General features: G+C 42.4%; 1 protein-coding gene across 1 annotated transcript in view; it reads right to left on the bottom strand.

Annotated features, from left to right (window-relative positions):
- Pard3 (par-3 family cell polarity regulator) overlaps positions 1-12,235 on the bottom strand; it is a 558,608-nt gene that overhangs the window by 117,213 nt on the left and 429,160 nt on the right. The window contains 1 exon segment of the mRNA XM_033765663.1: positions 10,195-10,317. Coding sequence (XP_033621554.1) covers positions 10,195-10,317 — 123 coding nt within the window.

Raw genomic sequence — 12,235 nt, 5'->3', positions numbered from 1 at the left:
AACTGCAAAAGGGCCATGGAGAGAGCCTAGGCCTCTTACAGAGCCAGCAGGAGGCAATGGGGAGAGTTGGACTCAGGAGCAGAGAGAACGGGGCCATCGGGCCTCGGTACCCTGGCCAGCGAATTCTTAGCAGGTCTCCGGGGAAAGGGGTGGGAAGCTCAGTGCTCATCTCACACGCACACTCACTCCGCTTACTCACAAACCGCTGTGTCTGTTTAATTTTACTCTGAGGTCTACCGGCTTATCACTGTCCACACCGTGCACATTAACAACTCTTGCGCTTAAGTATAAGTAACTTCCTGAACTAGGTAGCATTTGGGGGATGTAATTAAGAGCGGAACATAATCTAACATGCAGTGGAACTTTGTAAAGGTTGAGCATGCTTTACAGTGTTCTATCATTTTACCTGTCTTTTTCCACTGACAAACTAGGAATGATATCCCTGTTTATGAGTTTGGGAAAAGGCTCTTCTAATAACCAGGTGACTGACTAGTTAAGATCAGTGACCCATGAGCTCACAAGACTCCAACTCCATACGAGGCACCATCTCGGCTTCCTTCAAAGGGGATGAGGGTGACCAGCAGCAGGTTCCTCCCTCCTGCATTCCTACTTCTACACGTCGAGGGGCTGCTAAATCAGGTCAAAAATGGCAGAGGTGCACGACTCCAAATAAACTTTTATCAACAGAAAACTTAACAAAAACCAATATTTTATCGACAAGAAAAGGACTACACCTGTCAAGCCATCACTGCCCCCTGATGTTGGAAACCCAGAAATGATTACCACTCTCAAGACCTTGTTAAAAAGTATGCACATTAAAAATAACTTCCAGAACCAATTCTCCCTTTGCAGCCATAGTTTAAGACACAGGAAAACCCATTTGCATTTCTATCTTGTTAATTCCTGGGTTCTGATGGTGTTACTAATAACATAAAATATTTAAAATTTGTGTTACACACAGAGCCAATTATAATTATCTAGCGAGAAAACAATCTTACATTGGGAATCTAAAAATAATTTATTTTACCACTGCAACAGATCACACACATTATGAAATAAATTCTATCGCCGATTAATGGAACAGTGGTTCATTGACTGGCAGTCCACATTTGAAACGGTCTCACCAGCTGATGCCACATTCGTAACACAACACCCAGGAAACACCAGACAGACACAAATCACTGCTACGTGGGGGCTGTGTGTATCAAGCACACCGCCCCACATGTCATGCTCAAGGATGAGCTCGTTTTGTTCACGCCATACTTTGGCCAGCAGTTTGTACAGAGTAAATGAACTCCACAGCTGAGAGTGTAGCTCAGTGGTACAATGCTCGCCTAGCATGCACAATGCCCTAGATTCTACCCCAGCACTAAATAATGAAATAAATCCAAGAAGCCACCCCAAAATTTTATGATGAGACAAAAATGGGCAGTTCTTCAAATAACTGATACTCCATGAATTCCAGATCTACTTATGGGAAGGATTTTATTTTAAACATAATATAATTGTCCTGTGAGATACTTTTAACCTGCATGACAATTAAATAAATTTTTAACACTGCAAGCAGTTAAAATGCCAAATGCTTTAGTTATATATTTCGTTCATCCTACACAGCAGCCCTACAAGAGAGCGATTCCAACGATGTACTTGTTACAGTCATGTCATTTTATAGGTGAGAGAAGAGAGATACCTAGTTTTCCAAATTCCCATAGTTTTAACATATAAGAAATCCCTGTGCCAGTAAACTAATTCTAATACAGCAGGTTGACAAAAATGCTAATCGGCTTAATATTTGTTTCTAGTGCACCTCAGCTTCAATAATACAGCACAGTAACAGGATGCTGCTTCAGACAATGTTTAATTACCAGTACTGTTGCTTAGAATCTGAAACTAATTGGAAGAGAATTGTGTTTAGTATAAACAGACATCTCAAAAGAAGCTGATTAAGGGAGAATATATTTCTTACTCAGGAAACATTTAAAGGAAATCAGCAAAGTGTTGTAGCTACTTATACGTAAGGCCTAGGAGAGCCTGAATATCTGTGCAGGAAGAAAACATAGACCAGAGCGAGAACACTGAAGGTTCCCAAAATAATCTGCCCTCTTTGCTTCCTTTTGATGCCTGTGTTAGAAAGCGGCAGTATCAGGAGAGCCATAATTCATGGTCAATGGTTTAAGAAATTTACCAGCCACAGCCACCATCACAACAAAATGCATATGCAGCTCAATAAAATTCTGAATGATGGCTATCATTGATGGGGAAAGTCCTAGCAAGCAACTCAGTAAAATAATGGATCTGAACAGCGATCTGTTCTGTTTGACGGCATTGATATGTTACTGAGAAGTTCACTATGTCTGTTTTTTATAGAATTATCTTTACATGCTGAAGTCATATATCGTGCAAAGGGATTTTACAAATAAATCAAGCCATTAAATAAATTTCTCTTTTATTTTTTCCACTTACACACCTGACATGCTCACCTTTAAATGCTTCAAAAATGTGCAGAAGCATTTGGGACCCATGAGGGTGAAACAGGCCTGGTCCTTATTCTTATCTCCCCCTAGAAAAGGCCTTTATCTCCTTTGGAGGAGACACAACCAGTTATGGAGAGATTCCAGTAGGAAAATGGATTCTAGCAGCACAAGTACTAAAAACAGCTCTCAGAATGCCTGAATGGTTCCATCCCAACACTGCCAAAGAAGACGTCCAGAAAAGTACGTGAGGAAATCTGAATTGTGCAGAAGTAGAGGACATACAGATATTTTCTCATTATCCTGGGTGGACACTGAAGGAAGTCTTGGTGATCGTGCAAACTGTTTTGTAACCAAGGAAGATGATCCAACCCAAGGTATCAGCTTTGTAGAAGAGACAGCATTTGGAGACCTGGGATTTCACAACAGGCATAAAAGAGGTCTACGGCAGGGCATTCCACATCCACAAGAGAGTGCAAGGAACAATGGTGGCAAAATGCTGGGCTTACTCTGAGAAAGAAAATAGCCTGCAGTGAGGTTCTGATGAGGGCAGAGACAGAGGGCTAAGACTGCAGTGGGCATTAGGGGGTAATGCCGCAGGATCGTGTGAAATAGAGCATAGGTTGTTGAGACAAGTGAAGAAATGGAAGATGATCCTTTATTATATCAATGATGCTGCATCCCTGAATCAGGAAAATAAAATAGATGAGGAAGAGTGGGCTGGAGAAACAGCACAGAAAATCTGTATGATGTCATAACTAGGTAGGGGCTAAGAGAGGAGAGGAAGGAAGAGCTCAGGAGACAGGAAGGACACCAGTGAGAACACAGAGAAAGAAGACACGATGGCCCCTGGTTGCAGTAGTAAAGATCACAGCAGATTCCTCCCACTGTGTCTGTGATATTGTCAGGGTACCCAGAGAGACGGGCAGGAAGTCGGGCCTGGAGCTTAGAACAGGTCAACTCTACTACAATGACTTTGGAAATGAGTCAGGTGTAAGAGAGAGTTGAAGACACAACAGGGAGAAGACTGGACAAGAAAATAAACACTCAAGAACTACAGCATTTAGGGGACAAAAAGAATTCCTTCTCCAAAAGGCGGGAGTCAGCAATGAGGACTCTGGGAGGGCATAGAGACCAAGAAGCAGACCCTGTAAGTCACACGTGCGTCTGTTTTCAAGACGGTATCAGATTTTGCAATCTGGGCACTTGGCGAAAGCCTTTCTGAGTACAGGAGATTAACACCAGTTGTAATGGTTTTAAAAATAAGAATGAAGTGAGTAGCACAGAACAACCGTTCAACTATATTTTAAAGAATTTCCACTTTGGGCCATGAGACGACAAGGTGGTTCAGAATTAACTTTACGCTACAGATAAACCAGAAAAAATAAAGGAAACAACTATTTTCAGAAGTTGGGGACAAGAGAGGTAGACAAATGAAGTGAGCTCTCCCATCTCCTAGGCTTTCTGTCTGGCAGCAGCTCGCACACCACAGTGCAAGGAAAGGAAGTTATGTTAATTACGAGGCCGGGGGCCTCGGAATTGGAGGACACTAACGTGGCTGGCATTTGGAGTCAGATGGCTTGCGAGGAGGCAGCTACACAGAGAAAGAGCTCCAGAGATCTACATGCACCTTCTTGAGTTCTTGAGAATGAACTTGTGTATAAGGGAAAACACCACAAGCCCAGACAAGATCATCTGTGAAAACAATAATTACCAGGCGGCATCTGATGGACAACTGTGGCTGTGCCTGCAGAGCCCAACTGGAGGGAGAATCTGCTGGGTTCTCAAACTGAGCACACTGAGTACTCAGTCAGGAAGAGCCTCACTGTGGAAGTGGGGCTCCCTCAGGCCTCAGAATGAAGCCAGCCTAAAAGAGATGAAAAACAAGCTAAAGACAAGAAACCATCAGAATGTAACTTAGCTGTATGCCGGGAAAGATTCAACATTCAAGTTATGTGACAGAAAGTCAGCCCTCACGACAGAAAATTCACAACATCTTTCATTCAACCAAAAACTATTAACCATAAGAATGATGAAAATGTGACCCACAACCAGAATAGATAATTGATTGGGAAAGTATGGTGAAGGTCAGAGGGGTATCTTATCTCAGTGGTAGAGTCATGCTAGGCATACCTGTAGCCCTATATTCTATCCCAAACTTCTCAAACGAAGAAGGAAGGGAGGAAGGGATCAATGATTATGCAAATAGATGAGAAAGAACTTTAAAAGCTACACTTCAGACACACTGTATATGCGCAAGGGTGTGCTATGGAGTTTAGTCCTCACTGTGAGATATTAACAAGGCGGACAATCAATCAGACAATGGTGCTTACAGGCTGGTGTTTGGGAGGTGATTAGGATTACACAAGGCAATTGAATCCTTTATAAGAAGAGATAGACCAGAAAACACACACATGCACGCACACACACCCTGCTTTTGCCAGGTAATGACCCACATTGCACCCCCTGGGACTCCTCCTGCAAGAAGGTGATCACCAGGTGCTGTACTTTAACCTTGGATCTCCAGGACTACGAACCAAAGTAAACCTTTTTTCTTTAAACTGTACCCATTCTATGGTATTGTGTTATCAGGAGCAGAAAAGGCACTAAAATAGGAAAAAGAGGAAACATGAACATTAAGAGGATAGCAACAAAAGGCACAAATATTCTGATGACACCCAAAACATAAATATTTGCAATGGAATGAATACTTAAAATTGGTAGATAAGAAAGATTGTGAATGTTTTAAGCCATGTATAGTCAGAAATATTAAGGTAACAGTTATGTTAATTACTTAGATTTGAACACTACACATTGTATATGTATACTGAAAGAGCACACAGTACCACACAACTATGTTCAATTATTGTGTCATTTAAAAATAATGAGTAAAGGGCTGGGGCACAGCACCTGCCTGGCAAGTGTGAGGACCTCAGTCTGATCCCTGGTACCATAAATAAATAAATAATCATTAAAGAATTCCTTGGAAGATAATTATATCACTTCATTGCAATATACAGTAATTAGTAGTCTTCTGACACAGAGGATTTGTGCATTGAGTCCCTAAAAAAGAGAAAAGCACAAAGCAGATATTCCTCCTGTAAGCCTTCACTATCTTTTAAATGTTCCTACTAAATATTATTAAAGACTCATTTTTTACATTCTTAAACTGTTGTAATGCACTCAGAAGAAAGTAACCTATACTGTGTTTGGACAGTTCACCAATTGAGGGCAGCTTCTAACATTTTTAGGCACCCAAGCACTCTGTATACATTCCTTTTTAGACCATTTCACATGCTGCTTGCCTACAGTTCTTTGATGCAACGAATTTTCAATGAATGATAAAAGATAATCTGCACCTTATCCCTTAAGATGGGTGTTTATATAACCAAGAGCTTGGAAAATGGATCAATTCAAGATAAAACATTTTGCTAACAACTTTCATGGTTCACTGGCAGAGAAAAGAAAGCCTATTAGCTTGGCACTCCCACTATGGTCTTGTCCATATGGTAAAAAACATACCAGATTTTTAAAAAGTCAATCAAACCATTCTGGCCTAGCTATTCAAATAAACAGCATGGTCAATAAACTAGTTGTGTTATTTAAGTCCGTCTGTTACTCTCTCAAAAGACTGGAAGAGAGTTACCATCAGAGGTCTTATCTGTATTTCTCTTTTAGCATCACTAACTTCTAGCCTGGATCATAATGTATGGTTATAAAGAGCATATTTTCTAAATATAAAAATTAGGGTCCAGCTAACATATCGTCTAACAATGAGACATAAAATGGAAAACACAGACGACTATAAGAAAGGGTACAGGGGTCAAATAACCTGCCAAACACCTTCACAAGTGGTAGAGCCAGGATGTGAATCCAAAGCCACATCCAGCCACACTTGCTTCTAATTATGTACACACACACACACACACACACACACACACACACACACACACATCAAACACAGACTGAAGCAGGCAAGGTAGGCTGTGTGAAAGGACAGGTCCAAAAAAGAAACATTACATTCTACCTTCAAACTTCCCCCAGGAATCCTGAAGACTGCCATAAGCAAAGAACACAATCACCAACACAACTGCTCAATCCCAGAGCAAACTGTGTGAACTCGACTATGTAATGAAGTCTTTATTTTACGGAAAGTACTATCAATAAATACCCCACAGGTAAGCAAAATGGCAAGAGTAGATCTGGGTAAACAAGAAATCATAATTTTTGATACCAGCTAAAAGCTGTAACACACAGACAATCTTTTAATTCCCCCTAAGTCAACATTTATATAATCTATAATCTTAATTTTTAGATATGTTTTTGAAAGAGAAGTCTGGGATATGAGGGAGTGTGAAGTTTTCTGGAAAATACTAAGAAGGTAATAAAAGGTCCCATCCAATTGATATATTTATACTTCTGAACACATACATAAACCAAACTTTCATGGACACAAATTTTCCTTTTTTTTTTTTGGTACTGGGGATTGAACTCGAGTCCTTGTGCTTGCAAGGCAGGCCACTGAACCGCTGAGCTAAATCCCCAGCTCTTTCATTTCTAAATATTTAATAATTTTCACTCATCATCAAAACCAGCAGAACTATCGAACATTACTGATCTGTATACAAACTGTTTCACAGAGCTGAAGAGGACTGGTAACACTTCAGAGTTAACTTCACAGTTAACAGAAGAAATGAAAAATACCTGTGTATTTGTTTACTTGTTCTCTTTTTCTCCATTGTTGGTAAGCATTGGTCTGAAGGTGAGTCTATCCTGGGTGTGCTTTTGTATTTTGGATTTATTACTCCTAAGAAGTCTAAGATCTAACTACCTATGTGTTTCAAAAGAAAAGATTGGAACCTTATTTTGAAAATAAGGTATGTGCACAGATAGCAACCTCAGCTGCTAAGCATGACACACATAACACATTTTCTTCTTTCTGATGGGTGACATAGTCTAAGAAAGTGTCCCCACTGTTTACAGGATTACTGCCTTTTACCAAGGTATCAACTTCTCAGATCATGTAAAACAGAAAACTTCCACATTATCAGCTGTTCCAATGACGATACTGCCAACACACACATACATGTACACACACACACACACACACACACACACACACAGCTTTCCACAGCCTAGAATCCTTAGCTTTAAGTACAGTTAATGAGAAAAAAAAAAAAAGCTGGATCAATTAGCAGCCTGTGAATGTTTGAAACATCTTAACAGTGTCTCTGAGATGAAAGAGCATAATACGGAACGAGAAGAAGAGGGAGAGTTAAATTATGTCTGCAGTCATAATGAAGCAAGGCCCAGAAGGAGGTCTGCAAATCAGCGGGTTCTAATGAAATATTAAGGTAAGTGATTATTGATGAAAAATGAATAAGCCTTTTTGATTTCAGCAACCTTTAAATCACACCTAGCTAATTAAAACAACTCACACGCATTCATTTCTTCCTTGACGGGTATTTAGCTAGCCTTGGATATAATGAGACTTCATTTGTAAGGCATGTATGTAGTTGAACCCAGGCAAATGGACAGAGTAGTGCCAGAAAAAAAGCATAAATAAAAGCTAGCCCTTCTTCATATTTTATCTATCATTTCCAAGCAGGAAATTTAAAAAAGGAAATCACTCGGTGCATTTCCTGTTTACCATGAAGAACACATCAATAATAGTGTCCTACATATTTATTAACATTCAGCCCTATTTCAGTTAATTATCATATATTGAACACAATTATTATGCAATGCTGTGGTAGTTTTACCTAAATATATCATAGCAGTATTCAGAAGGACCTATCATGCACCCCACAACAGAAAAGCAATAAAGTCCTTCCAAAGGTGAGACCTAGCCACAGGTGGCATTAAAGAATCCTAGCCATGGAAGGATCTGTCCCAGGCTGCAGGGACCACACATCTTCACCTGCGTCCTCTAGTATCCCAGCCCTCATTCATCTCAGTCTCCTGTCATGGAAATTAATCTTAGGCTATTCATGATAAATACTAAACCCAATTACTGCCAATGAAGTGCATCCTAATCATAGAAATTAATCAACTATCCATAGCAGTGCACATTTTAGCACCGATATATAAGAAAAAGAACTGCAGACATCAACTGACCACCAAAATAAAGAGCTAAGAAAACTAAGTTTTCATGATGAAAGATGCTAAGAAGATACAGAATAGTCACATATCACACACAGATAAAAAAACAATTTGTACAGCAAAGTTTGTATCTTCCGAATGTCCTTTGAACTTGTGAACAAAGACACTGAGGACAGCTGGGGGAGTGGTGGCGCAAAGCCCTCACAGTAACCTGTGTGGTCAGCTTTGCACTGCTGTGACAGTATGCCTGAGGTCAGTGGCTTGTGGAGACACACGTTTCCTGCATTCATGGTTTCAGAGATTTCAGAGTGAGGTGATGTGGCCCTGTCACTTTGATCCTTGGTGGCATGGAGCACATGGCAGAGAAGCCTGTTTACCGCATGGAAGCCAGGAAGCAGAGGGAGGGACCACAAGTGGCTGGGGTTCCAGATCCCCTTCCAGGACACACCCCCAATGACCTATCTCCCTCCCGCTATGCCCCATGTCGGAAAGGTTTCCGGCCTCTGCCCAGCACCACAGGTGAAGACCCACTTTAACACCAGGGCCTCTAGGAATACTCAAGACACAAACTAAAGCTCGCTGGATTCTTCCTGTGTGAGGCAGTAGTCAAACTACCTTACATGTAGTCATTCACTTACCATCACAGAGCACCTCCACGGGGTAGGTCCTGTTACCATCCACATTTTACAGGCGCAAGAAGCGAGATGCAGAAGGTGAACTGACAGAGCTGGGATGCGAACTCGGGCTGGCTCCAGAGCCCGCGCCCGTGACATACCTATAGCATATCTCAGTGTACCATGTGACAAGGCGTTGCCTGTCCTCCTCTCAGTTACATGACCCCTATGGAACCTATAAGACTGTGACTCACACGCATAAAACAAAAAAGACTTTAAAAGAGTTTGCAACTGTCTAGACTGGCCTTGAACTTCTGAGTTCCAAAGAGCCTTATGTCTCACCCTCCCGAAGGCACACAATACCAAGTCCACAAATGAATTCTGCCAATTAAGATGTTTACATTTCTCTGATAGAAATTCCATATTCTTTTTCTTAAAACGGGCCGCCTCTACTTAACATACAGTTTATAATCTTCATTCTCTATCACTTCTCGGCCTTTTGGCTAAGATCAAGTGTAACCTTCATTCTCACGTACTTTATCCCATAAACTGTCTTTGCGGTACTAATGAGGAAATGCTTTCTTAATTTATTTAAACATACACAAATGCCACGAGCCAGATCTTAGAATATCGCAGTGAACAGAACAGACAAAAGCCCCAGCTTTAAAAATGCAACTTCATTCAACTTGAGGGAGGTGGATGATAAAGCTTGTAAAGTGTTTTATGTACAGTATAAGCTGCCACAAGCACTAGCAGGAACAGAGCGGGAAGGAAGACTGCAATGTCACGAATCCAGGTCTGGCTCCCGGGGAGGTGCTGTGCCCATTTCAGGGGAGCTCTCTTGAGCAGTGGCATCCCACGTCAGGGAACCGGTGACCTCCAGAATGTTCAACGCCACCCAACTGGTCACTGGCCCCTACCCTCCCTGCTCCCTGTAGCCCGTGATGCTATCAAAAGAAGGGTGGGCAATGAAAGTTGTCAAGCAGGAGCCACACAGGAAAACTAACCTGGCAGCCAACGATGGCAGGGCCCCGGATCTGTCCACACAGCCAGGTTTATCACCAGTGCCTGGGGAAGCATCGTCAACTTCACCATTATTCCTGCTCTCTGGGGACACAGCCTCCTCCAACCTGTGTGTACATACGCGTGTGTGACTCTGGCAGAGTCCCTCGACTTTTAAACATTTTCAAGAATGACTAGATTTAAAAGTCGGGAAGCAATGCTTTCATGCAATAGCTCTCATGCACCGGAAGCAGTTGTAAACGAGAACAATCTGCCCTTTCAAAGATCAATGGAAACAGCGTTCCAGTTATAAACAAGATAGGATATCAGACACCATGACCACCCATCGGTGAGGGCAACACCACACCCAAGTCCAGTTTGGGATCCAACTTAAGAGCTGCAGATCTTCCAGAAAAAAACAAGGCAACTCCAGGACATGCTGTTTAGAAGAAACTGGGGTAGGGCGGGGTTTAGATTTATTCACCCAAGAAGGAATCATGGGACTGTCTCAGATGCATGTAAGATTCCTCAGAAATAATAGTAGATGATGAGTCACAGCTTTCTGAAACTGGAAATGGCCTGGCAAGGGAGTGTGTATCTCGTAGGTGGTCAGAAGAGTCTGTACCTCACTCAGGTGTGGTCTTCCCTGACCACCTAGCAAAGTCTCTGGCAAACTGCAGAGCATTCATGGTCAGGAAAGACCCAAGCGAGATTGCTAATTTCTCAATGCTTAAAGATACTTTTCTCATGGAGCTGCTTTGATCTGACTCAGTTTAGAGCCATCACCTTGAGCTGGAACTCATGACACTGGACTCTTAGAAAGTGTCCGGCTGCTGCCTCCTGGGAGCTGTGTTATCGCCTCCCGGCCTGGTTCTACCTCATCACCTATGTGCTTCGAAGCCCTACCCACCTGAGGGCTCTGGACACCATGAGCCCTCCAGGCTGGGTCAGGTTAGTGGCTGAAATCCCATACGCTATTTCACAGAAACAGACAGCTCAGAGAAAAGCCGTAGAAAGAAGCGTCTAGGAGCTTTCATGGTAAAGTGTCCCCCAAAAGCGTAGATGTCACAGCCTGGGTCCCTAGCCCATAATGCTATCGAGAAGTGGGGACACTGTAAGAGGTGGGGCCTGATCACCAGGTACGAGTGCCCCTGAAGGGAAGAATGGAGTGCGGTAGCTCTCTCTCCCTATTCTACCTAGCCCTGGGGTGAATGGTTCTGTATTTCATGTGCCTCTACCATGATACGCTGCCCCCAGTGGAAGACTAACTGTGACTGGTCTAATCAGCCCTGGACTGACACCTCCAAAACTGGGAGACTAAAGAAACCTTTTCCTTTATAAACAGATTCTCTCACTTATTTGTTACAGTAACGGAAAGCTGGCTCACACACCGGTACGTATATTTAATACCTTAACTAGGAGATGAGACATCAGCCAAAACTAGGTCCCCATCAGTCTGCACCCTGGCATTCTTCTAACTGAAGCCGGAGAAGAAACGCAGAAGATTTATCTCCCCTCTGTCTCTGTCCTTCTCTGTCCCTCCTCTCTCTCTCTCTCTCTCCCTACCTAACTACCCACTAGCTTTTCAGATCTGTTTAGGGCAAAGTTCGAGTGCATCACTTTTTATAAGCGCGCCCTTCCCTAAGCCGAGTCCTGGGAGCCTCCTTAGCATCCCTATCACCCTGCATGCGAAGCAGAACTGGTCTTACTCATTTCTCCCTCCAACACTTCCACCCTTCTTGGGACACTGGCACTGCCGACCTGCGGGGAGGTGGCCAGGCAGTCATGGAGGCTGCCAAATACACTGGCCGGTGAATGTGCTCAGGAACTCTGGACTCAATCAAAGCTTAAGTCCTTGTGTATTTCACAGAGGTTAGGCATACAGAATAAAGAAGGGAATAGAAAAAGAATCATTACAAACAAGTCTTTATCCCCAATCAGCTTTAGGTTCTGGTACAAAGTGATTTTTTTAAAGTTTTGCTGACAGCAGACTTTGAAAGATGAAACAACAAAGGTTTTTCAAATTTTGTAGCTGGCATTAAATGA

Source organism: Fukomys damarensis, unplaced genomic scaffold (assembly GCF_012274545.1).
Source record: "Fukomys damarensis isolate Sample0158 unplaced genomic scaffold, DMR_v1.0_HiC HiC_scaffold_19, whole genome shotgun sequence".
NCBI lineage: Eukaryota > Metazoa > Chordata > Mammalia > Rodentia > Bathyergidae > Fukomys > Fukomys damarensis.
Note: the sequence above shows the minus strand (reverse complement) of the source record. Positions and strands in the feature narration are given on the sequence as shown.